At 42.5% G+C, this 27,967-nt stretch overlaps 1 protein-coding gene across 1 annotated transcript; it reads left to right on the plus strand.

Moving 5' to 3' along the window:
* The first annotated feature begins 2,631 nt into the window (after nt 1-2,631).
* On the plus strand, nt 2,632-27,787 carry LOC138970134 (uncharacterized). The gene is made up of 7 exons (XM_070342615.1): nt 2,632-2,665; nt 3,856-3,999; nt 4,285-4,553; nt 19,033-19,240; nt 19,549-19,733; nt 20,169-20,456; nt 27,054-27,787. Exons 1-7 carry the CDS (start codon nt 2,632-2,634, stop codon nt 27,192-27,194), a joined length of 1,269 nt encoding a protein of 422 aa, XP_070198716.1. The 3' UTR covers nt 27,195-27,787.
* Nucleotides 27,788-27,967: the final 180 nt, after the last annotated feature.

The raw sequence follows: 27,967 nt of genomic DNA on the forward strand, positions 1-27,967 counted from the left end.
AGATGATTTGTTTGTGTGTAGGTCAGGATGCGAGGAGAGACAAATTTGTAAAAACCTCGAAAAGAGGAGTTCATGGAAAATCAATGCTATCAAAAGAGGGGAGGTAGAAAAAAAAGAGATCTCTAGATCTCCTTTTGAAGTTGAAGGCACACTTCTTCCTCTGTAAACTGTTTGGCTCAGCATCTCAGATCGGCCCAGGCTTTCTCCATGTTTTCATGAGATACGATCAACCCTCCTTGGTCTCATACAACCTTGGTGGTTTGGTTATTTTTGTTTATCGTCTCTTTAGCAGTTAATGCTGTTCAGCCTTGGTGAGAACAAGGGGAATTTTGCGATTAATTAGTTTCGTATGTAACCGAGTGCCGAAACACTACGATCACCTCGGGAAGCGAAGTGCAATCAAACAGGATTGAAAATGTTAGGGCTAATTTCTTAGCCCTATAAAAACTGTTATGCAAACCCGAAGGTTTCCATGAACATACAGACAATCGGAAACCACCAGACCCCATCACAAACAGAATTCTACAATCCACTGGTGTTGACTTTTAAAGGCCAACAACTCGGGTGCAGAGTCTGCCGTGAAAGGAGCGGTAGCCTCCCCTGTCACACGTAAAAGCCACTAGTGGTTGGGAAATATATTGATTTTTGGTATACGACGAAGTGCAGGAATGGTTTTATCCCATGAAGAAGCTTGACCAGATCTCAGACAGTGAGCTGAAGTGTTAACACAGGAAGGACCGTGCCTTCAGGGTTGTGCCTTCTCACAGAAGACTGAGGAAATCCGCTTAGCCGGGTGAGCTATGTAGAATATTCAGTGATTTATATTTTAATTTTAATTTTTGACAATGATAGCAAAAAGCTTGAGCAACTGAAAGCTTGGGCAAGTGAACTCAGCAATTTCACGTCCTTGGGTGTTATCCATTAAAAAAAATCCCTCTCTTATTTGGAAAAAATCACTCACTTGCGCAGAACATGGTCGAGCAAGGATGTCAATGTTTTATCTAGTTCTGGTCTTACAAACTAATTTTTTTTATCTTACTGTATGGAGGCTGATCATGGAACCTCGTAGCAGCTACGTGGGGGAAGAAGTCAGGCTTTTGAGATGGACATGTGTGAGAAAGTTATTGGGCAAACTCCCAATTCGACCACAAGAGCGGTACATTTGTAAGCCGCTATTTGCAGGAACCACAAGAAAATCCCGATCTTGGCTATGGTCAGGGTCAATAATTGACCTCAGTGTTTCGGCCATGACATCGTCCCCATATCCTTTGGTGGGGGTGGGGGCAGGGGTCAGTTGGGGGTAGGCAGAGACTAAATCGAATTGCCAACGTCAAAGAGTGGAATGGCTTGATACCAGCAAATCTGCTTATCGGCATGGCAGCCAATCATCGACAGCAGCGGAGGACCCTTATGCAGCTGCTTCATCCCACGTGTCCTCCCACCGCCCCCACCCCCTCCCGGACAAGGAACTGCCGTAATATTTGCCTGAAAGTCAGAAACTAGAACTTACAGCGAATGTTTACGCAGTGCTATCTCTACGTTAAACGATCCGACATAACTCGTTCTGGGAATCAGTTGCATGATCGCGACTGCATTGTTGTTTTGTTTACTGTTTTTATTCGGAGCAAAAGGAAAGATTGTCTGTCGCGACTAAGCAGTGCTGTGTAACCCGTAGGGCTCTCACCCCGAAAGACAGTAGTCCACAAGCAGATACAATTTCGTCATATTGATCTGACGAATATTCCTTGGGGAACGAACGTTCTGGCATGTATTTTCTTTTCAGGGAAGAAGGGGAGGGAGTTGGTTGTTGAGGACGTCCTTTCGTTGGTTGGTTGGTTATCATTTGTTATCGTCTCTTCAGCTGATATTTTTTTATCCGAGACTGAGGCTAGTTTGTTTCCTTTCTCAGTTCACATGTTTTGTTGTTGTTGTTTTTTGTGCTTAACGCCCAGCCGACCACGAAGGGCCATATCAGGGCGGTGCTGCTTTGACATATAACGTGCGCCACACACAAGACAGAAGTCGCAGCACAGGCTTCATGTCTCACCCAGTCACATTATTCTGACACCGGACCAACCAGTCCTAGCACTAACCCCATAATGCCAGACGCCAGCGGAGCAGCCACTAGATTGCCAATTTTAAAGTCTTAGGTATGACCCGGCCGGGGTTCGAACTCACGACCTCTCGATCACGGGGTGGACGCCTTACCACCAGGCCAACCGTGCCGGTCGTTCACATGGTAAGCTACATGCTTAAAACTATTTACAATTAGGTCTATCACTGCAAAAAGAAGGTTGTAAAACTTCATACAAAAATCTTGATTTCTTGTTCTCGCCGCAGTGGGGTTTTTTGTTCAGGGGAGAGGGTGTGGGGGGGGGGGGGTGTTGAGGACGTTCTTTCGTTTTTCCTTTTCAGTGACACAGACTTGGGGGCAACAAGGTTCAGGGAAATTTAGTTCAGCGGAAACTAAAACACAGACACTTCTCTTGCCCTTCAGTGCTCCTTGCACTAAGCAAGTCAATGCATTCGCCCACAGGACAAGAACTAACAGAAGCATGTGCGCCACTCCAAAGATCGAGCAGAACACGAGGTAACACTGTCAGCCCTTCACAGGACGCACGGATCAATAATATGGCGAATTCGGAGCTGGTTGTGAAGGAGAAGGGTAAGGGGTGACGGGTAGGTGAGCTTCCCGGGGAAAGAGGGGAGCGGGGGGGGGGGGGGGGGGGAAGTTAAAGGGCATGAGGGAAAAGGGGAATAAGGAGGAGCAGAGGCCAAACGAACACATTATGACAGACGATGCGGGTACAACCGTGACAGAACAATGACGTTTGCATCAACCCCAGTGGATTGTACTGGACAAACTCAGAATCCTGTTTTAGAAGAGAAAGAGAGGACGGGGGTGGTAATGATTGTTTATCGTCTCTTCACCATTTTGATGCTATGCGAGACCGATTCTTTCTTTCTTTAGCTGTTGCTTTTTGGGTCCAGTGGACCATTTAAGCCAAATCAGGACCCTACAAGTTTAACATTGCACAAATTTAAATTAAACTACTGCAAACCACCGCGGGCAGCTCCATGTAAGGCGTGCTGTACTGAACGCGTTCACCGTGCCCTGAAGCGAAGCGTCACTTTCGACTCGTTGATAAATAGGCCAAACTTTCGTGGACTTTATTGTGGAATCCTCACACAATGCAACATGATTGGCATACATCGTTTTCGGTAAATTGTTACCCGCTTTTTTAGATCTGCACTTCCAAACAGTGGCGGACCCGGCTGGAGTGGCTCGTCAAGTATAAGTATCAGTTATTTTTCATGGCTTTTGTCCCCCCCCCCCCCCTTTTATGAATGTGTATCACTTTTAGTCTAGTATGCCTGTGCCCATGACATCATCCAACCACTTCTCTCCCCTTTCATTCATTTCCGTTCCTAGAGTTCCTTCCCTTTTTTGCGTGTTTCCCCTCCATTTTCTTTCAAACCTTGTTCGTTCCGTGTTGCGTCTGCTTTTTGTTGTCTTTTGTGTTCTTGTTTTTCCTGATGAAGCTTCCATAAGCGAAAATTCGTACCGTCTTGTCTCGTTCTTGTATTGGTGAGTACAGTATTCCTTTGTTTTTTAACTTCACTTTCATAGGGTTTTGACCTTTTGCTTTTTTGATAGTGCCTTGCGCAAAATGGATCCCAAGTGCGCTAAATGTGATGTTTGTAAAAAGGTTTTCAAGAGTCTGACAACTCTCCATAATCATGTTTGTCCCTTTTGTGACAAATGTGAGAAGGTGTTTTCGACCAGTCAGCGTCTGCAGACCCATAAGTGTGCAGGTAGTGTAGGTGTGAGGGATGATTGTGTTGTTGTGCAAGTGAAGAAACCCAGGATCCCGCCTTTCGACCCTGTTGGGGCTGAGTGGCAGCTGAACCAGTGTCGGGAGTTTGGCCTGCCGTTTAAACAGTTTTTGCACTCAGGTGACCGCAAGGTCAAGGCTGGACATCCAAAGGACATCGTCAGTATTGGAGGGGATGGCAATTGTTTTTTTCGTTGTTTGAGTGTCTTTGTGACTGGTCGTGAGGACTTTCATTTGCAGCTGAGAGGGGCAGTGTGTAGTTTCTTGGTGGAGTCGAGTTTTACGCAGAGAATAGAGCGCTGCTTGCTGTCTGAGAATGGTGGAAATGCCAGGGCGTATTTATTGAACAGCCACATGCGCACCAGTGGGATATGGGCAACAGAGGTTGAAATTTTTACAGCGGCCCTGATGCTGAGGACAAGGATTTGTGTTTTTCGTGATATCGAAGGGATTCAGGGCTGGCATGACCATGACCCAGCCATGTTAGACAGCAGTGTTCAGGTGAGTGCTGAGAGGTTGTTCATCAACCACCTCAACAACACTCACTATGAGATAGTGAAGGATGTGCACGCTCCTGCCATTGAAGGCAGTGCAGTGTGCCAGCGCCAGAGCCTCCAGGCGCTTCCGTCAGACACTCTGCTAGCAGCAGAGTTTGCTCAACAGATGAAGAGGTCAGCAGCTGGTAGGGGAGAGTCTGTCAAGTCTGTGCCACGAAAGGTGAGTGTTCAAAGCTGGGTGAAAGTTCTTCATGCATCAGGGGATTTCAGGAACAGAGAAAACCAGAAGGACAAGGAAAGGAAGGCTAATTCCATACCAAATTAAGTTTCCACTTTTTTAATCTTTCACCCAATTGACGGATGTTTCGGTCAAATAATCCTGTTTTCAATTCAGAAATCGGTAATTTCTTTGAAAAGGTGTACAGGTACTTATATTGTATTCTTTGTCTGTTTCAGACTACTTGATGACAAACTTTGCGAAACATCAATGGTCCTAGTGTTACCTGTGAAAAACGCTGCCATTTTCCTTGTGCATTTTGTGATCCACAACCATTGGGCACCACAGGCACCATGGGCAGCATGAATTCGGACTGGGAAACTTTTAGTGCTGCTGACACCCCAACTTAATATTAACAACCACGTGATATGTATTTTAGCATGGAGAACCTTTTGACACAGTATGCACCATAACTTGGATGCAATTACTGAATGTGCAACTCACAATGGCATTAGTTTTCTGTAATTATTTTCTTTACTGAATAAATATTGTTTTTCTCAGTTTTATTGTAAAATTATTCTGAAAGAAAGATCAAGGTCTGTTCAGCATGTGAGTCGTGTGGGCTTTGCCCTTCTTGTTTTGGTAGTGAGAAAACAAGTGCACAATCAACCCAGGGAGCCATGCTTTGAAACACGGGTCCCGTGCTGATAACCACACGGGTCCCGGTTTGATAACCACTGGCAATCAAAGATGGCGTGTGAAAGTAACTTTCTGTGTTTTTGAGTTCATTAAATGAGTTGGGATGAATATGTCAGGTTTGAGGATGCACGGTTCTGTAGCTTCATCTCGGTATTCCACCCCCTCGGCTTTCTGTTGTAAATATTAAGCTGAGTGATCGAATGTGGAAGCTACGTTTGGTCAAAGGTCACAGAAGATTTGCGTCGTGCAGCGAAGGAAAGAATCGCGATCTTGTTTCCGACTCGGTACCTCTTTGTTTTTCATTAGACCTGTCATTCTGCATGCTCGACTTTGTTAGATGTTTGCATATCGTGTTGCTATTTTCTTTGCTTTTATTATTGTTTCTTATTTGTGCTTCGTTTATCGATACAACGTCTTGTGCACGGGTCAAAATGTGTGTGTCAGGTGTCGTTTTACTTGAACTTGACGTTCGTGTTTCTCCGAACGTCTGTGTATCGAAACACAGATACACGCACTCCATGACTTTGTAAGAAGACATAAAATATCGGTAGGTTTCATTTGTTTGTGACGAATTTATTGAAGTAGTTTTGTTTTTTTGTTTACTTTTGCCAGTTTGCCAGTTGGTTTTTGGAACTTTGCAAAGCAGTGTCTTGTCGTCTGTTTAGGTCTGGGGAAACGCCAATGAAAAGAGCCGAAGAATCCTCGAGCGTTTCTATTGGGTTTGCTTTTGATTATCCATGTAATAGGGCTTCCTGCAACTATGGTAACCGGGGATTTATTCCCCGGGGAACATGAGATTTATTTCCCAAGTGCTTGTGAAAGAAAACTCGTGAAAATGATGACAATATTTTTTATCGTCTCTTAAGCTGATATTGCTATTCGAGACCGATGCAAGTTTGCTCCTTTTCTCAGTTCAACGATGCCCTCATCCTGCCATGACTTTCCCTGTTTCAGGACTTGACTGCAAAAGGACCCTTGTTTGTATCATAGTCTTGTTAGTCTGTCATGGTTGTTTTGACCTCCTAGTTGTGTCATGTAGTTTGTTTGTTTTTTAAATGTCAATCTTTGTCCTGTCTCAGCTAAGCTTTTCTGACTTTCTATTTCAACAAGCCTTCCTACGCCCCCATAGCCTCTCTGTTGGCAAAAAAGCAGCAAGAAGTCATGTGTGTTCTGTCCCAGCTCAGCCTCACTGACTGTCACAAGCAAGTGCTTGTGCCAATTTGTGTTTTAAGACTTTTCTCATGTAAAATGTATGACGTCAAGTTGTGGTACGTCAATAATTGATCTTTACGTCAAGGCTTGGACAGTGGTTATTCGGTTCTAGGCTGTTTGCTCAAGATGACATGTTTGTCGCCTCTCATCGGATCTCCAAGATAAACCAGTGCGGCTGAAGGATGAGGGGTTGGGCAGACATGGGTCATTCAGACGTAATCCTTGAGCAGTAGTCAACGATGAATCCGAACCAATTCATGGACCGATGGGGTAAGATTGGAAGAGAGCAACAAAGTCGTGCGCTGTTGGGTGTTCGTCTTCTTTCTCACACATTGGTCACATCGATCATCTCTTTCTTTATGTCACGGTGTATACATTGTTATTTCGGTCTGTTCGCGATTAAGGTGAGCAGTTGTATGCGTTGCCATTACGCAGTTGTCATCGCGAGCGTAGTTGCCATGGTAGTGGAAGCCGTTGCGGAATCGGTTATTCAATATGGTTGTCACATTACTAGAATAGCGTTTTATTCATATTTATGAAGATGTTTCATAATTTTGACGTAAGATTTAAGTTGCAGTGGGGTTTTGAACAGTAGGCTTATAAAGGACAAGCCACGGGGCAAATTATTATAATTGTTGAATTGAGTATCATTAGTTAGCGTCGGCGGAGGCGCTGATTTATTCCCTTAACTGGTTCAATGTTTTTCAGACAGATTAGCTGTCTGTGTTTGCCATTATTGATGTTTGGCGGGTGGTGTTGTAGGGTTCCAAGGGGTCAAGGTTGAGTTGTCCACAAACTTACATGAACGGGTTGAGGTTGCAATTGGGCTGTCCTTTAGCAAGCGGGTTGTTTCCTGTCCTGACAAAGTTTGTTATCGTGGACGTAAATTGCTATGGTTGCAGTTCGCTTTGCTTCTACACCTCATGGGCACGTCTTTCCCAAGAGGCTTCATCGTTGATGTCCTATCATACCACTTCTCTGTGGATCCCATCACCATCATTTATTGATCGTCAAAAGTGTTTGCTGTCCATCACCAATCATCCCAGGAAGAGGAAAAGATGTTCTTCAACCGAGTCCACTAATCTACTCAAGACGACTCGAATCAACATCATGAATTCTTAAACTCCTTATGGCTGGAGGTGGCGCTTCATAGAAGATAAGACAGTCATCCATTGCATTACCTTTTTCCCATTCATTAAATGTTTATAAATGAAGAGTAAATGCGTGTATCTTTCTCCTTACATTTTTGTTTCACGTCGATGCCAAATGGGCTTTTCGACCTACCATGACTTGAATGAGCTTCTTTGTCAGTACACTTTTTAATTACTGATCGAAGGCCATTCAAGCCAAGGGAGTTTGACACTCACTATCTCATCAAGCCTTCCTACGCCACGGCAACTGTCGCTTGGGCAAAGCACAGCGAGAAGTCATGTTTGTCCTGTCCAAGCTCCTTTCTTCAGGCAACTGTCGCTTGGGCAAAGCACAGCGAGAAGTCATGTTTGTCCTGTCCAAGCTCCTTTCTTCAGGCAACTGTCGCTTGGGCAAAGCACAGCGAGAAGTCATGTTTGTCCTGTCCAAGCTCCTTTCTGAAGAAACTTTTAAACACCCCGACAACCGTTAATTTGGGGGAAAATGCAGCAAGACGTCATGTTCATCCTGTCTCAGTTCATATTCATAACTCAACAAGCCTTTCAATGTCCCCGCAACCACTGATTGGATAAAAGTGTAGCAGGAAGTCTTCTTCTGCGTTCGTGGGCTGAAACTCCCACGTACACTCGTGGGTTTTTTTTTGCACGAGTGGAATTTTACGTGTATGACCGTTTTTTACCCCGCCATTTAGGCAGCCATACGCCGTTTTCGGAGGAAGCATGCTGGGTATTTTCGTGTTTCTATAACCCACCGAACTCTGACATGGATTACAGGATCTTTTTCGTGCGCACTTGGTCTTGTGCTTGCGTGTACACACGGGGGTGTTCGGACACCGAGGAGAGTCTGCACACAAAGTTGACTCTGAGAAATAAATCTCTCGCCGAACGTGGGGACGAACTCACGCTGACAGCGGCCAACTGGATACAAATCCAGCGCGCTACCGACTGAGCTACATCCCCGCCCCTGCAGCAGGAAGTCATGTTCATCCTGTCTCAGCTCAGCTTCAGAACTCAACAAAACTTTCAATGTCCCCACAACCTCTGATTGGATAAAAGTGCAGCAGGAAGTCATCCTGGAAGTGCTTCCTGTCTCAGCTCAGCTTCACTGACTGACTCTCAACGGACTATCTCAAAAGGCCTTCAAACACCCCGACAACCCTTGCTTTGGCAAAGCACAGAAGGAAGTCATGTTTGTCCTGTCCCAGCTCAGCTCAACAAGCCTTCTTACGCCCCCGCAACCATCGTTTGGATAAAGAGCAGCGAGAAGTCATATTCCTCCTAGTAAGCTCAAAATCACTATATAACAAGCCTTTTTACGCTCCTGCAACCGCGCGTTGCTTAAAGGCAAAACGTTGGTTATTGTTTTAACGTCCCTTCAGCTGATATGGCCATATTTACGGGACCATTGGGCAAAAAGAGCAGCAAGAGTTGTACACCACGGCAATTTATGCTATAGGACAAAGCACAGAAAGAAGTCATGTTTGTCCTGTCCCAGCAAGCTACACAACTAAACAAGCCTTGTAATGTCCATGTATATAACTTTCACATTTGTTACTTCAAATCTTGTTAAAAATCTTGATGCTTGGATAAAGAGTAGCGAGAAGTCATATTTCTTCTATCTTAAGAGCCTTCTTATGCTTGGGCAAAAAATTGGTTATTGTTTTTAACGTCCCTTCAAATTCAACAAATATGGCCATATATACGGGACCGTTTGGCAAAAAGAGCATGAACAGGATAGGGCTCTCCAAAAGCTAGTGGTTTTGACTTCACACAAATTGGAGTCAGAAAACGACAAGACGGAGAAATTGCAAGCCATGTACAAGGATTTGATTGTACTGCAGCATGAATCTATGTTGCCGCCGGCCACGAGAGTATAGTCGGCCCATTCTGCAGCACAGAAATGCCAATGGCAAAATGCAGCTCACGGTCATGTCTCCACTATGGAGGCGCAAAACCACGGGGAGAGAGAGCAAGAGCCCCGCAGTTTCAGGGAGGTAACAAGACGTAGGGATAGGGAATCACGTTGTATTTCCTCTGACAAGGGCAGTTTGATCCAACAGGAGGCCGCGGAGTACCCAGGACTTTTCCTAGATGATGAGGCACTAAACCATTATAATAAGCTTCCAGAAAACATCCAAGGCAATTTTTCACTCGCCACGGAGGCCATGGGCAAACGTTTTGGGGTTGCATGCACCCTAGAGGCTAAAACGTCATTTCAAGCATTTGGCCTAACCGGAAAAGGAATCGATACAGGAATTCGCAGAACGAATCTGCGTTTGTGCTGGTGATGTTTTTCAAGATTTGCCAGCTATTTACGTGAAAAAGAAGGAGTATGCCAGTTCCTTGAGGTGATTCGGGACAAGGAAGCTGGGCGAGTCGGCCTTGTGGCAAAATTCACTTCCCTCGGGTAGGCAGTAGAGCATACTTGACTCTGCTATACAAAGAGAGTAGAAAGACTGTACGGGTCAAAGAATGTATTGCGGGTTTTATACTCTGGCAGATTAACAGAGTACGATTCTAAGACAAAACTAAGGAGGTTAGTTAGTTAGTTAGTTGTTACCAAATCAGGACCCCAACTAAGGAGGTCGTGGCCAAGCCCGCGATTTGAAATCTGATGACAATCGAGTAACAGCTTTGTTTGCCAAGCTAGAAGCTTGCTATGAGCGGCAAGTTGCACAACTTTCTAGATAGCGAGATCAAGAGGAGAAAATGAAAGGCTTGGGAACACAGCTAGCTACTCAAAGTACAGGATGAGAAATCTCAAAATGCCAAGGCTGGAAATGCGGAAGGGCGTCCTCAAGGTTCGGACAGTCGTTTGATGCAGGGGGAACAAGCCATGTCCACGGGGGTTGGCAGACAGGGTACGGGCACTGGAGAGATTGTTCGCAAGTCAGAGAAATGCGGGTGGGTATTTTCAGAGTTGCCGCAACAGTTCCTCTTTGGCGGTACAGTGTTTTCGGTGTCAAGAGACCCGTGTTCTTCCAATTAAAAGGAACGATGTGTTTTCGAGCTTGTTCTTCACGTTCAGCCTACGTCAACCATAGAAAGTCATTACAGAGCGAATGTAAACAACCTTCATGCTCAGTGAAGGTATAGAGTATATCTTTGACCATCCAAGGCAGTGGGGCCTCCCTCGTGGCTTGTTTTAGTGCCCTGTATTACAGAATATGACTGATGGACTCATTTTTGATTTTGTTTAACGCACAGCGTCTTAAATCAACCCTTTCTAAAGAAGCAGTGTTGTTCACTGGTCTCGGTCTTCGGTTTTTGACGTATTGTTCTGACGCCTGGCCGGACGACTGTCCGCTAGTTTTGACATGTAGGAGCTCATTTAATTGAACAATTTTGTTCAGAGCTACGACATTTCGATCTATACATGTATTTTCAGTCCAGGTACAACATCAGAGAACAACATTGAATTCAGGGCTCTCAATCGTACACCTGGAAGGGAAAAATGACTATCTGTTTCTCATTTTCGAAAAACAAAATGAGGAACTCTCAAAAATGATAAAAATGATAGTGAGTGTGCTGCGAGGATCCAACACCTCCCAGGTTGTGCAACATGTCCCTGACGGGGGTGGGGGGGTTCTTGTCTTCCCCTTGTCGTCCATGGAAGATGGTTGTAATCGGGAACATCTCATGAACTACTGCAAGAACCTTTGTGTGGTAAGGTTGTTGTTATTTTGCTGAAGCTGTGTGAATGAATACACAGGCATGAAATTGTCTTTATTGATGAGTATGCATGCTTCATTTGGCTATATTTGGTTCAAGATGTTTTGAATGAACTTTGGGTGAATTGTTTTTTTTTCCCTGTGTTGTAATTAGTGTGCTGATTTTTTGTTAGTTTCATGTTTTCTTGATTAAGGCACTTGTGTTCATCAGTTATTATCGGACAAAAAAATGAAAAATGTGTTTTCGAAATTGTTCTTCTGCTACAGGCCACGTCAACGATAGCAGGTCATTGCAGAGCAAATGCAAGCAACCTTCATGCTCAGTGAAGGTAGCCTATAAAGTATATCTTTGACCAACCACAGCATTCCTAGTAGGCCGGGTGCCCTCTGCTACAGAATAGAACTGATGGACTCATTTTTTAATTTGTTTAACACCCTTTCAACCCGAGAGGGTCATTCCAGGCCCCTGCACATATGCCCTTGTACTCTGTCTTAAAATCAACCCTTCCTGAAGATGTGTTTTTTACTGGTCTCGGTCGTCGGTTATTGGCGCCTTTTCTTATCCGACGCATTGTTCTGACCCCTGACGTCCTGTCTGAAGCCTTCCGCCGAGATTGACCTTTCAGACCCTGCAACCATCCGTCACCAATGCCGCGACAGGCACGTCTAGTAAGACCGTGGTCTCAGGTGGAGCCTCCGTGAAAGTCCGAGTTGCGCTACCTCGGATGGCCATGACAACGATGGCAACGACACCCGACACAGACAGCACAACCGTGGCAACAACAACCGAAGAAGAGCCTGCGGGACAGATGACCGAAGATAACATCTTACTGGCTACAAGTCTCGGTCTGACCTGGGACTTCAGCCGCTTACCAACTGGACAGCAGCCAAATAGCCGAGTGCGATGGACGGAAAGGAAGTGATATCAATCGCCTGATCGAACAAGCCACTTCTTCTACCAGTAGGTGTATAACCAACTGGTTTTTTTTAAATTCTTCATGCATTGATTTTTTTTTTAATTTGCACTCTAAAATAATCTTTTTGAAGTTAAAATTCATTCAAATAAAAAGAAATTATGGCCGCTGTGTATGTTTTTATTTTATTTTTTTAAACACAGGTAGTGCACAACAAAAACAGTGTTCACTCAAAACAGGGGACACGCCTATTGCTAGAAAAATACGTACACTTCATGAAAGTAAGTTGTAAAGCAAGTTTCACATAATGATTTGTGATCAGGAAAACTGTTTTGTGCACGACATTTTCCTTCAACATCTTTTGACGTCAGGAGTTTACGTAAGCATTTGATCGAAAAATAGATGGTGACTGAGAACGCTCAAAATGGCTCCGAAGTAGCAAGGTTGTTGTGTTTCATCTACATTTTGGAGTCTTTCGCACACTCTAGTGCTAATATAAGTGATCAGGATGGTAAGATTAACGATAGAACCTCCAAGAAATCGTATTTTCAGCAGGGGGCACTCTATTTGTCAAGTCTTGATGATCGTGATGATTTTTTGCAGAAAAAAATATTCAACACATCTAGAAAAAGGCTACGAATTCTTCCCTCTGTTCTTTAATCGTAGGCCAGTTTTTAACACCAAAAACGACGCAAAAGATACGTTCGATCTGCCTAACTGCACAAGCTGAAGGCGTGTTATTTTGTCTCCCTGTTTTTGGGACTACCGATTTTCTGCGAGAGTGACCTTTCCTTAGCTTGGTTATGTCTACTACCAGTGCTGCAGAACCCTTGATAACTGGCAACTGGAACACGCAGGTCGACCTGCTCTTAATCTTGCCCAAGCCAGAGACCAAACCTTGCGACCGGCAGAGAAAATCTAAAGCCATCACGTCATTTCGACTTCTGACAAATGATAGTCATTCAAGAAAAAATTAGAGTGAAAGAAATGTAAGGGAAATAACCTAGTTGCAAAGAGGGAATAGTTGGGGGGTTTTGATCACATGACACGACTGACAAATGACGGACCATTGACGGACAACATGACACAATTGGCCAATCAGGGGACGAGGCGGTAAAATACTAACCGTGGTGCGCAGTTGATCAGAATAACCACACCAGACAAGACGTAAGTAAGGAATTCGCTTTCAGGTAAGCCATGCAGAGGAACATGGTCGCTCATGTTCTTATGTTCTTAGCCTGCCGTCTCTATAGGAAAATGGGCGCTAGAGGCGAGGGAGGGGGGGGGGGGGCTAAACTTGTCTAGAACTCTCCATGGGGCAATCCCGTGTAAACGTTACAGAAGAAAAGGACAAAGGAGAACAGGCAAAGAAGGAGCAACAGATCAAACGACTGCAGAAGATCAACAAGTCCAAATGAAAGAGAACTGGGAACCTGCATCTGTTGACACAATGTCATTACACTTTTCCGCCTGCTTCTTCCTGCTTTTTGGTTGTTTGTTTTCTCCTTGTTTGTTGTTGTTGTTGAACCTATTATGAGACTTCGTCCAGTTCGCTGTCGACGTTGCAGTTTTGGATCACTTAATAAGTGATTTTTCTTGTTCAAACGCACTGTACGCACACGTACAACGCACCAATACTTTATAGAACCCAACACACACACACACACACACACACACACACACACACACACACACACACACACACACACAATGTCATCGCTGCACCGCAATAAAACGCGTTCTCGCTGGTGTGCCTGTTTTACTCAACGAAACGTGTGTGTTTGTGTGTGTGTGTGTGTGCCCAAGGTATAAGAGACATTTAATAATCATGATTCCTTGTATTAATTAGGAAAAATCAATTTTGTTGGGATTACAGACAAAGGACAGAAGAGAGTTGATATTCACAAACACCTCATCCCAGCAAAAAAATGAAAATTATTTTGAAATGTGGTTTGAATCCTGATTTCTTGTCCGATCAGAATCTTTTGGCTTAGTAATTCTTGTAACAAACTTGATAATGGAAGTTGAAACAAGTTGAAAGATACCGTTCTCCTACGGCGCTTATTTTTTTAAATACTAGTTGGTGCGACCTGACGCGAGTTTCTTTCAGGCGAGAATATCTCGCGGCGAGCGCTCGCGTAGCTAGGAGGCGAGAGTCCGTAAGAAACGCCTTTATTGAAAACGAGGCAGAGGCTAGGAGGTCAAGATGGCGTCGAAGGACATGGAAGAGCTCGTGATATCCGAATTAACTGATGACACCGACACCGCTGTGACACAAATCTGCCATGACCACAGAAAACGCATGCAAGCAGCCGCAAACCAAGCTCCAACCGACGTCCCGGACGCTTTCATTGAGAACTTCGTGGAAATAAAAGTCCCACGATACAACGAGTGTCGTGGAAATAACAGTCCCACGATACAACGAGTGTCGTGGAAATAACAGTCGCACGATACAACGAGTGTCGTGGAAATGACAGTCCCACGATACAACGAGTGTCGTGGAAATAACAGTCCCACGATACAACGAGTGTCGTGGAAATAACAGTCCCACGATACAACGAGTTTGTTTGTTTGCTTAACGCCCAGCCGACCACGAAGGGCCATATCAGGGCGGTGATACAACGAGTGTCGTGGAAATAACAGTCCCACGATACAACGAGTGTCGTGCAAATAACAGTCCCACGATACAACGAGTGTCGTGGAAATAACAGTCCCACGATACAACGAGTGTCGTGGAAATAACAGTCCCACGATACAAGTGTCGTGGAAATAACAGTCCCACGATACAACGAGTTTGTTTGTTTGTTTGCTTAACGCCCAGCCGACCACGAAGGGCTATATCAGGGCGGTGATACAACGAGTGTCGTGGAAATAACAGTCCCACGATACAACGAGTGTCGTGGAAATAACAGTCCCACGATACAACGAGTGTCGTGGAAATAACAGTCCCACGATACGACGAGTGTCGTGGAAATAACAGTCCCACGATACCGTATATATATATATAGCCCACCCGTCCCTAGCGCCCATTCTCTACGAGAGACGGCAAGGTAAGAAACTCACTTGTAGGTTTACTGTGCGGGTGACATGTATGCCCTGTCTTTGGTGTTGTTTTTAAGTCAACTGCGATTCTCCGTTATTCGAGAATGTGCACGTCATTTTCACTGCGTCATCCATTCCCAAGTTACGTCTACTGTCTTGGTAAACCCAGCCCTCCTAGTTGTCTCGCTTTACTCCCCCCCCCCCCCCCCCCCTCCCGTTTTATCAACGACTCCTTTTTATTACGAGATAGTATATGTATAGGTTACAACACGAGTGGTTTTTTATATGGCTTGTATTTCAGTCAAGACCCAGCGGATGAATATCATCGGGAGACACGAGCCTCTGGCGAGTGGCTCTCGATTGATATTCCCGCTGGGTCTTGACTGAAATACAAGCCATATAAAAAACCACTCGTGTTGTAATCTGTATATCCCATTCTACCATCAAACACAAAGTGTAGACTACTAGCGGCACTGTTGCGATCTGTGCAGGGTAAAACTGTTGCCAGCGAGACTTAGCCCTTTTGCAACCTTAAACTAAGTGACCGTCGCTGAAAAAATAAAACGAATGAGTGCATCGATAAGTACGCGGTAACACTACTTTCAGACCATTTAAAAGCTTTAAGTAAAGGTTCATAAGTTGCAAGAAAGTAATGAAGTCGAATAGAAATTAATTTAGTTGAAGCGCACAATTCTTTTGTTTTGCGTTTCAGGTCGGCAGAACGGGCGAAACGGGTTTGGGACCCATTTGGCTTACTCGATTCAGAATCGATTCCACGTTGTTTTTCTCGAACGTGTGTAATTAGGCTTATTGACAGAGAAGCAAATTTTAGGGAACAAATATGTAGGTTTAGATTTAACCATTTGCTCCCTATTTGAAATGTATCTACGTGATAAACTGTTTTGCGAGTGTGTTTGCATGGATGAACTTAAACTGGTATGGTGTGAGGAAAACGCGACCGACACGTCTGTCACCGCCGATTGATTGCATTTTGAAGGAATATGACTGGATTACGGAAAAATATGTGGACTTACTGCAGAGCCAGGCAAAAGAGTAGACTTGCTCGCAAAACACGTGAAACAGCCGATGTTTGATAGCTGAAGGCGCACACCAAAACACACTACCGACAGATTCTCAAAAGTCGTCTGCTAACGATGCAAGGGGAGGGTACTCGTGTTTTTGTTTTGGTTCGCTAGCATCTGGTTATCTTGTAAGTTGAATGTTCGTTTTTTTCGACCTGCATTGCTTTCATAATGAAAGAAACTTTTGCTTATTGCATCTCATACATCAGATCAGTTCTGAGGTTCATTTTTGCGTGCAACTGATATGGTTTTCTGAGCCGTGCAATACGATTTTAGAACTTCATACAAATGTGTCACATTGTTCGGCGCGAGGTCAAAGGTCGGGAGGAAAGTAGTCCTTTGCCCAAATCGGAATCTGCACTATCATATATTTTTTGGAGTCCATGATGTATTTATTGAGCTATAAAAATACAACATATATACCCATACTGAAGTAACAGAGACAAAGAAGGGAGGTCATGGGATATGTATAGGTTACAACACGAGTGGTTTTTTATATGGCTTGTATTTCAGTCAAGACCCAGCGGATGAATATCATCGGGAGACACGAGCCTTTGGCGAGTGGCTCTCGATTGATATTCCCGCTGGGTCTTGACTGAAATACAAGCCATATAAAAAACCACGAGTGTTGTAATCTGTATATCCCATTCTACCATCAAACACAAAGTGTAGACTACTAGCGGCACTGTTGCGATCTGTGGAGTGTGAAACAGTGTTTTCAGCGAGACTTGGCCTTTTTGCAACCTTAAACTAAGTGACCGTCGCTGAAAAAATAAAACGAATGAGTGCATCTATAAGTACGCGGTAACACTACTTTCAGACCGTTTAAAAGCTTTAAGTAAAGGTTCATAAGTTGCAAGAAAGTAATGAAGTCGTATAGAAATCCATTTAGTTGAAGCGCACAATTCTTTTGCGTTTCAGGTCGGCGGAACGGGGAAACCGGTTTGGCCCCCATTTGGCTTACTCGACTCGATTCAGAATCGATTCCACGTTGTTTTTTTCGAACGCATTATTATACAATTAGTCTTATTGACAGAGAAGCAAATTTTAGGGAACACATATGTAGATTTAACCATTTGCTCCCTATTTGAAATGTATCTACATGTTTTGCGAGTGTGTTTGCATGAACCTAAACTGGTATGGGTGCGAGGAAAACAGGACCCAAGTCTGTCACCGCCGCTTGATTGCATTTTGAAAGAATATGACTGGATTACGGAAAAATACACACATGTTAAGTTCTTAGATACCTTCATCGCCAATGTGGACTTACTGCAGAGCCAGGCAAAAGAGTAGACTTGCTCGCAAAACACGTGAAACAGCTGATGATAGCGAAGCCCAACCGTGCCAGGTAAGGACGGTCTGACAGATTCTCAAAAGTCGTCTGCTAACGAAGCAAGGGGAGGGTACTCGTGTTTTTGTTTTGGTTCGCTAGCATCTGGTTATCTTGTAAGTTGAATGTTCGTTTTTTCCCACCTGCATTGCTTTCATAATGAAAGAAACGTTTGCTTATTGCATCTCATACATCAGATCAGTTCTGAGATTCATTTTTGCGTGCAACTGATATGGTTTTCTGAGCCGTGCAATACGATTTTGGAACTTCATACAAATGTGTCACATTGTTCGGCGCGAGGTCAAAGGTCGGGAGCAAAGTAGTTCTTCGCCCAAATCGGAATCTGCACTATCATATATTTTTTTGAGTCCATGATGTATTTATTGAGCTATAAAAATACAACATATATACCCATACTGAAGTAACAGAGACAAAGAAGGGAGGTCATGGGATATGTATATATATCCCAAATCTGACAGATCTCTTACACTTCTCAGAATGCAGAGAAACGGCAGAAATGCACAGCAATATATAGTCATTAGGACATGGACCGGTTTTTGGCTCACGGAAGTGTAGCCTATGCGATCGTAACTTTGTCTGTCTGTGCGTGCGTGCGTGCGTGCGTGCGTCTGTGCGTGTGTATGTCTGTGGTAGAAACTCTAACATTTGAAGACGTCACATTACATTGACGTCACATTATGACGTAAGAGGGTTAGACGTCACGCGAAGGAAGTACTGACAGTCTCGGTCATTATTATTTTGAGCGCGCCGAGACTAGTTGGCAGTCGTGTCCTTGTAAGTAGGCTACATGCAGACAGACAGATCTAGATCTAGTGTCTCGCTTTCTTGCACAGTTTCACCTATGCTCTTTCTGTGTGTGTGTGTGTGTCACTGTGTGTGTGTGTGACGGAGTGATTGAGTTTGTGTTACTGTTTGTCGATTTCCTCCGTGAGCCTTGAAGGCTTCGCCTCTTGTTTTTTTTAACTTGGGATACCTGGCTTGTTATACTGTTGGACTAGGATGCTGTTGTAACACTACCTTACTTGCATAACGCCAATTATCACCTCCTAGTCCTAGAAAGAATGATTGAGTGTGGGGTTTTTTTTTAATGCAAAAATAAAAGGTCATTGCATTATGTGCCCACAGATTCAAGTTGTTTTGGCGGATTTTCACATTTTGTTCATTTTGTGAAAATTTGACTCTTTTTTTTTTAAAGTGTGCTCGCAAATGTGTATTTGTGTTTATGGTTGAAAATAAATGCCTGGGGGAAAAAGAATGTTCGGTTGAGGAATGGCCAGCATAAACAGCCTTGCTGTGCACAGTTTTCAATGACGATGTTTCACTTTCAGTGGTTGTTTAATAAACTTGAGTTAGTTTGTTTCAGACACTCTGCCAGTGGGTGGCACCACATCTGCCGCCTGAACGCTCTGTCACTGTTGAAAAGAAACTTCTTGCTACGGTATGGCTGCTTGCCAACAAAGAGACGTACAGAGGTGTGGCGGACAGGTTCGGAATGAATAAGGGCGGGCTACATCGTATTGTTATGACGGTGTGTCAAGTTCTTACTGAACTTCGAGGTAAAACCAGAACCCGTTCTTAGTCTGTGGTAATTATGTACGAGTCCAAAGCTCTACTCCCAATACCACAAAAGTATTGATGTTCGTTTGGCTTAAACTGTCAACTCTTACTATTTCATGCTGACGCAATTATATGTATAATGTGACATTTTGAATCAAACTCTTATAAAGTTATCATGATTTGTCGCCGGAGACTCGGCTGGGACTGGGAGACCTGTAACTTTAATTGTAAATGGAACAGACATGGGTAAACTGTCAGATAATTTTGAATAAAATTAACACTGTGATCAGCATATTTTAATGCAATTGTCTGTTCTTTGCAGGAGATGTCATCCAGTGGCCACAGAGATGTGACCTGGCTCGATTAGCTGGGAAATTGGCAGCAAGAGCTGGTTTTCCCGACGTCGTTGGAGCGATTGATGGGACCTACATAAAGATACCAGGAACCAGGGATGAGAACAGGGACGCGTACATCTGCCGCAAGGGTTTTCCAGCGATGCATCTCCAGGTAACAGATTTGATCACTTTCTGTTTCAGATAAGTGGAATGTATCTTGTATCTTGTATATCCCGCTTTTAGTGAAAGTTGAGGCAGCACTTTCATGAGCTCATATTCTGATTAACATTTTGGTCAAGCATTCTTTGACTAAGCATGGATAATGGGGATGTATTTCAGCTTCGAAGATATGATTTTATATAATTCGTTATCATTTCAAAAATAAATGCATGTCATGGTTACGCTGAAAATGCACTCAATGATAAATAAAATATGGGACATTAGGCACCTCATTCGCATGTTCTGCAGAGACGATCTTGACCCAGCTCAGTCTTACGGTTTAGACTAGCAAAGCCTACAGGACATATGTAGCCTCTGTTGTGGTTGGTTTTTAGTTTCAGGCTGATAGATGAATTATTTTTATTTTGCTTTACGCGACTTGTTTCAGGTTGTATGCGACAAAGACCTCCTCTTTCTGGATGTGTTCACGGGCTATGCTGGGTCCGTACACGACAGCCGAGTTTTCCGCAACTCAGATCTCCGTGGAGTGTTGGAGTCCGACGCAAGTAAACTGCCTCCAGAGTACCATATGATTGGGGATTCAGCCTACCCTCTCCGCGACTGCCTGCTGGTTCCATTCCGCGACAACGGCCATCTGACCCCAGTGGAAACTGCCTACAACAGAGCCCAGGCAAGGACCCGAGTTGACGTGTGTGATGATTTACTTTGTGCGGCAGTCAGCAAAGGCAAACCGAGACAGTGATTCTTCAGAGATTCTTCAGATAGTTAAGCCGAGACTGTATTCGTCATGGTGACGTCACACGGTAAATGACGATGACGTAATTCTTGTAACCCAATCTCTTGTCTGGGAAACGAAGGTGTTTTGTAAGAAAGAAAAGGATATTTTAGTAAACATAGAATTATCGCTAGGTCAAGCGATAATGGCATGAAGCGATGCCAATGTTTAGGATTGCTTCAGGATTGATAACATTCTCGTCCGTTCGAGAGCAAAGTAACCAAGGTATTGCAATACATTTTACTGATGATGACTCGGTGGACGTTGTCAGGTCGAACTGGCTTCTAAAAATTGTGGACGACAACGGCGTGAGTATGAAAGGCATGCAAAGAACAATCGCATTACAATATGAATAATATAAGATGTTTGGTGGCTTGTTGACAGACCAGCTTTTTTGTTGGTCCAAGGGGACCATATCGTCTTTTGTTTCATCTTTATCGACCAAGGCCGAAGGCCGCGGTTGATAAATATGAGACAAAAGGCGATATGCTCCCCGAGGACCAACAAAAAAATGCTGGTCTGACAACAAGCCACCAAACATCGTTTTTGTCATCATTTTGGTTGTGCAACAAAATGCACAATAACCCACAGGGAGACGAATTTTTAGAATCCAACTCCGGGCCACAAAGCATCGTCACAGTAGCACGAGATAACACGTCAAACTTGTATGTGACGTCAAACGTAGCTTCTTGACGCTTTTCTTCCAGTCTGAAAATGTACAGAGCTGTGATCATACCTGTGAATTCAGTAAGTGTTGAGCATATTTCTTTTCTTTTAAGTGTTTATGACTTTTCGTTGTGGATTTTGCGATTACAGAGATAAGTTGCAAATTGACCATGAGTCGCCACGGTAATTATCAACATTGATTGGGTCTTTAAGAGTGAATGCTTACAATCGTTGCCCTCCGCCTCGGAAACACAAATCCAAAGCCACGATGGTTCCACACATCAAACAATCAGCCTGATTGGCTTTTACTTTGACAATCCACGTTTCACATGAAAGCTCAAACCCATTCACCACCTCGAGTTATTGCATGGGGAACATGAGATTTATTTACCAGGTGTTTGTGAATGAAAACTCGTGAAAATGATGACAATATAAGATGTTTGGTGGCTTGTTGACAGACCAGCTTTTTTGTTGGTCCAAGGGGACCATATCGTCTTTTGTTTCATCTTTATCGACCAAGGCCGAAGGCTTTCTTTCTTTATTTGGTGTTTAACGTCGTTTTCAACCACGAAGGTTATATCGCGACGGGTGTAAACCAAGCACTTAGGGCGAGATATTGTCATTGTGAATCACAATAAAAGACGGATGTGCCAGCAAATAAAAACAAATAACATAATTATATAAGTATTTTAATTTTGATTATATTGGGGGGGGGGGGGTAAAAATTGCATGTAACATTTAATTGTAGGGTCACTTTTAATGTTTGGCTTTATTGTAATTACATTTGCAATGAAGAGTTTGTATCAGTTGTTTTTCTGTCTTGTTGATCGATTCATCATGGTTGGAACTTAGATAGAATATACATTGTTTGACCATACAGTCCTTGAGCGGAAAATTCTTCGCGAACTTGCATCAATAAAGATGGAACTGACAGAGGTAAAAGCAAGCCAGGAAAGGTTAGCTGCTATGGTGAAGGAAATCACCAATCAAGAGAGCCAACCTATGGAAATTCCGGATGATATACAACTACCCGTTAGATCCATGGAAGAATTCTCAAACATGGAATTCAAGTGCACCAGTAATGAGAGATTTGCAGGCAGTTTAATTGGTATGTTTAAGCAATATGATTTGCCGGCCAGCATGATAATGTTTCATACATATTTAATTTTGGTTTGCATGGTAAGAGCTTGCTTTATTTTCAGTGTTTTGACAATAACAGTCATATTTCATATGCATGATTCTAATTTTCAGGGACGAAGCGTTCGGGCTACCAGCTTACCTTGTCTAATTGCGGTTGTGGAAGAACATTTGCCTTAATTAATTATTACAACTTAGACCAAGTTTCTCATTCTGTGATTTATTCTTTCAGATCAAAAGTCTTTCTGCCATTGGTGGCAATGAGGTGGGGCCCTTATTGAAAAGAATGCTGAACCGTTTGATGACTGACGGCGTGGCAACCCTTTTCAATTGGAAAGGAAAAAACTCCCTGAAAAAACCCTTCTCGAGGACTAAGATGTGCTGGATTATAATGAGTAAGCAAATGTATTTACTATGTCTTTATTAATAGTTATCCAGATTTAACATACTTGTAAGTTACCATGATCTTAAAAAACCCAAATTTTTCATGTTTCTTGGTCAATTCACACACACACACACACACACACACACACACACACACACACACACACGCAAGCACATTTTGACACAAAATGTTTAAGGCACTCTCAGATACATTTTAAATATTACAAAAACAGCTAGGGTACAGGATTTGCAAAATTTATTGCAGATTATCATATTCTATAATTGGCTCTATTTTACATACTCACATTTATGAATTTTGGAGGGTTTCATACACATGTAGACCTGACTATGTAATCTTATTCATCAGGAAATTGTTCAAAATTTTGGGGTATTTTTTGTAATGGAAATAACAATCTACTGGTTAGTTGACACTCAATTTGTTTTTGTTTGGGTGGTGTTTCAGAAGCTGTAAGGCAAAACCGAGGAACATCCTTGTCTAGTGATGAGTGTGTTGAGCAGAAAATAAAGTCGTGGCTGCGCTTCGCACCTGAGAGGGACGGGGGACGTAAGCGGCGTTTAGAGAAGAATAAGGGAGAAGCTCAAGCTCCTGCGGCTGCATCCACTTCACAATAACATTTTCTTGATGTGCCTCTTCAGTGACGTGTACTATTGTGTATGGACTAAAGTAAAGACAAATTAATGTGTATTTGGGATCATTGATCATTGATGTGACAATCTGAAACTTTTGATCAACTGATGTATTAACTTCTAAGCGTTTCTTATAATCAGAAATAATTTATTAGTATTTTTCTGTGATTACAAAAAACTTCTATGCTGTGAAATTATTTTCTTGCAATTGCAACACACATAAATTCAATTATATTTCTACATGTGGTCAGAGATTACCTTCATAGTTGGTATACTTAATTTAAAGAAAAACGTTGAGAAACGCGTTTCTTATAATCATCATTGCAACATGATTTTATAAACTGTTGTTAAAGCGTGGGAGATATTAGTATTTTTCTGTGATTAGAAACAACTTCTATGCTGTGAAATCTTTTTCTTGCAATTGCAACCCACATAAATTCTATTATATTTTTACATGTGGTCGGAGATTACTTTGATGCTCTTGAAAGGGGGTAGGTGGCGGTTTATTTGGATTAAAGAAGGAGAGGAGGGGGTTTGATAAGGGGACAGGTAAAACAGTAAGGGTATAGACGTGGGTATTTTGTGTGACATTCAAATTTCTATTGCAATGATATCTCAATTGCTATTTGGTATGGCATTTATTTACTTGTTTGGTCATTGATAAAATGATTGACCTATATTCATGTGTAAATAATTGTATGATGTGCATATGAATTTTCAATAGCTTCAAGAGCTAACATACAGTTTTCCTGCGTGCCTACATGCAGGTGCTAACATTTGTAATGAAACTTGTCATGTATACATTGCTAAACTTTGTTTGGTCTCTCAAGTAATTTTTCATTGAATTTGCATAAAACATAAGGTTACTTCTTTGAAAAAAAGTTGAGAGTTGTGTTTATAACATTGACAAATTGCTGTGTATATCGATACTGAATTAATTCTTTCAGAGTGATTTTTGCTGATTTTTTTTAACATTTTCATTTTAAAAGAAATGATTTAAAAAAAGGCTGAGGTATGTTCAGTAGTCTGTATACCCTGATGTCTCGGCAGTACATTATTTGTTATTGTTATTATTGCTAATTTTGTCATACACATAATCAATTGATTGATACTGATTGTGCAAATACTTTGCATAATTTTCATATGTAGGCCTACATGTAATTTGGCATATAAACAGTTATTGATCTCTGTCAAGACTGATTTTGCAAAGTTCTATGGTATTTATCTTCATGCACACATACCACTATGTAGTAATTTATTCTCCTAATTGCTGCTCTTTTTATTGCCTTCTAATCAATTGTTCCAGTTTAGACGAATATAATTAAATATAGCATTGCTTGACCTAAATTTAGCCTACATATAATCATTTCTGCGTTATTGATTATACTCTGCGAATCGGCGAATGCAGAAGTGAGAACTGGAGAAGTGAATCTATACCACAATCCTTCGCGCGACCCCTGACCTGGTCTTGACACCTGACCTGGTCTACATACCACACACGACAGAAACCAGTCAACTGCTTGTACCCCTTCAAAACCCCCCACCACCCGTTTTCTTTGGATACACGCTTTAACTACACACATGCCGACACAGTGTTGATCATTGCTTCAATATTTTGAAGATGGTGCTTGAAAAATAACCAGGTGAAATGAGTATTTCGGTGTTTAGTCAAATGTTAAAGTTTCTACCACAGACATACACACGCACACACGCACGCACAGACAGACAAAGTTACGATCGCATAGGCTACACTTACGTGAGCCAAAAACGTTTAGATATACGTTCCATAATGGTTTTGTTTTGGATCATTTTATGTTCGCATGGAAACGTAAAAATAACGTTAATCTAACGGTTATACAGGGCCGGACCAAGTTCGTTTGAGGGTGGGGGGGGGGGGGTGTTGCAACTGAAGGCAGGGGTCCAAAGTCCACATTTTTTTTTCTCTGAGGGGTACATTGGATGACCAGGGGGGGGGGGGGGGGATCCGGAACCCCAGGAATCCCAGGAACCCCCCCCCCCCCAGATCCGGCCCTGGTTATATTATGGTTTTGTTTTGGTTTGTTTTTATTTATTTTTACGTTAGAGGTTAACGTAAAATTAACGTTAATTTTACGTTATTTTATGGTTAGTTTTTGGTAAAACTAACGTTAAATTAACGTAAAAAGTTAACGTTACATTAACGTTAACCAGATGAGCAAAGTAACGTTAATGTAACGTTAACTTTTTACGTTAATTTAACGTTTACCGCGAACGTTAATTTAACGTTAGCATGCTATCTGGGTGCTTGACGACAGACAACAATCGTCGTAACGTAAACCAACGATCAGTTCCAGTCTGTTCGTCAAGGCCAAAGGAGGTCATATGCGAAAGATTCTAGGCAGGTTAGTAAATGATTCATAATCAGTAGCTTTCTGATAAAGCCAATCCTTGTGTGTGTTCATGTAATCATGTGTCTGTTCGTTTGGAGAAATTAGATGATGCGAGTATGTTATTTGTGTTCCATTTCTCAAGATGCTGATACATGTTCTGTTTCGTTTTACATGCGCTAGATGAACGATTTGTTAACGGTATGCTACACTGAATTCTCTACGTCGAGAATTGGACCAGCTGTTACATATTATACCTATACTCTACACTGAACTGAATTCGCTAACTTGTTCGTCGTTGAAGAATCACTACTTGATGTAACCCACCGTACCTGTTGTCCACGTCGACCTGTCGTCACTGGATCGTCGTCGTCCCAACATTTGCTGTCCGTCATTCTGTTTTTACGAGTTCTTCGACATCAAGCTAAGCGTCTTACACTACATCTCATCATCATCATATGTTCTAGATACTGTGTTTTCGCCAAGAACTTTTGAAGAATAATGACTTGCGTTCTCCCATTGTGGGTATCTATTTATTAACTAACTTGTGATAAACAGAGGATGTGAATTTTGAACAATCTATAGTTAGCCACTTATAAATAAAATTGTTCAAACTAATTAACGTTGTTGCGTATTCTTTGGCAAGAGAGTACAGTGTCAGCACAGAAAGAGATTGTGTGTATCTCGACCAAACATTAAATACCCCAGACCAATTGGTAAAAACGTCACAACGTGGAGCGTGCTATTGGTTTGCTGAAAGGAAAATTCCGCAGACTAGAAGATCTCGACATGACCAACATCCGTGAAGTTCCTATGTTCATTTTCACAGCATGTGTCCTACACAATTTTATCATCATATAAAATGGCGTTGACGAGGACGACATTGACTAATGACTCGTCGGACAGTGAAGATGAAGACGAGGACGGAGGTCAATTTGTTTGTTTGTTTTGTTGTTTGCTTAACGCCCAGCCGACCACGAAGGGCCATATCAGGGCGGTACGGAGGTCAATGTGGTGGTGATCACTGCATGTCTGCAACACAAAAAAGACTAGAAATTGCAAATGTTCTTTCTTTATAACGGTTCTATGTGTTTTCGCCAAGAACTTTTGAAGAATAATGACTTGCGTTCTCCCATTGTGGGTATCTATTTATTAACTAACTTGTGACAAACAGAGGATGTGAATTTTGAACAATCTATAGTTAGCCACTTATAAATAAAATTGTTCAAACTAATTAACGTTGTTGCGTATTCTTTGGCAAGAGAGTACAGTGTCAGCACAGAAAGAGATTGTGTGTATCTCGACCAAACATTAAATACCCTAGACCAATTGGTAAAAACGTCACAACGTGGAGCGTGCTATTGGGTTGCTGAAAGGAAAATTCCGCAGACTAAAAGATCTCGACATGACCAACATCCGTGAAGTTCCTATGTTCATTTTCACAGCATGTGTCCTACACAATTTTATCATCATATAAAATGGCGTTGACGAGGACGACATTGACTAATGACTCGTCGGACAGTGAAGATGAAGACGAGGACGGAGGTCAATTTGTTTGTTTGTTTTGTTGTTTGCTTAACGCCCAGCCGACCACGAAGGGCCATATCTGGGCGGTACGGAGGTCAATGTGGTGGTGATCACTGCATGTCTGCAACACAGAAAAGACTAGAAATTGCAAATGTTCTTTCTTGATAACGGTTCTATGTGTTTTCGCCAAGAACTTTTGAAGAATAATGACTTGCGTTTTCCCATTGTGGGTATCTATTTATTAACTAACTTGTGATAAACAGAGGATGTGAATTTTGAACAATCTATAGTTAGCCACTTATAAATAAAATTGTTCAAACTAATTAACGTTGTTGCGTATTCTTTGGCAAGAGAGTACAGTGTCAGCACAGAAAGAGATTGTGTGTATCTCGACCAAACATTAAATACCCTAGACCAATTGGTAACAAGAAGGGCAAAGCCCATACGACTCACATGCTTTACACATTTTTCCTACCAAAATACATGTGACCTTGACCCAAGGTCAAGGTCATCCAAGGTCATGCAACACAAAGCTGTTAATTCAAGACATAGGAAGTACAATGGTGCTTATTGGCTCTTTCTACCATGAGATATGGTCACTTTTAGTGGTTCACTACCTTATTTTGGTCACATTTCATAAGGGTCAAAGTGACCTTGACCATATGTGACCAAATGTGTCTCATGATGAAAGCATAACATGTGCCCCACATAATTTTTAAGTTT

This window comes from Littorina saxatilis, linkage group LG7 (genome assembly GCF_037325665.1).
Source record: "Littorina saxatilis isolate snail1 linkage group LG7, US_GU_Lsax_2.0, whole genome shotgun sequence".
In the NCBI taxonomy this organism is placed as follows: Eukaryota; Metazoa; Mollusca; class Gastropoda; order Littorinimorpha; family Littorinidae; genus Littorina; species Littorina saxatilis.

Excerpts from the sequence above, each read along its gene's own strand:
- LOC138970134 (XM_070342615.1), top strand. The coding sequence starts at position 2,632 with ATGGCGAATTCGGAGCTGGTTGTGAAGGAGAAGG. Across the intron at positions 2,666-3,855 it reads GCTGGTTGTGAAGGAGAAGG|TGAAGAAACCCAGGATCCCG; the intron begins GTAAGGGGTGAC and ends TTGTTGTGCAAG. Across the intron at positions 4,554-19,032 it reads TCAAGTCTGTGCCACGAAAG|ACACTCTGCCAGTGGGTGGC; the intron begins GTGAGTGTTCAA and ends AGTTTGTTTCAG.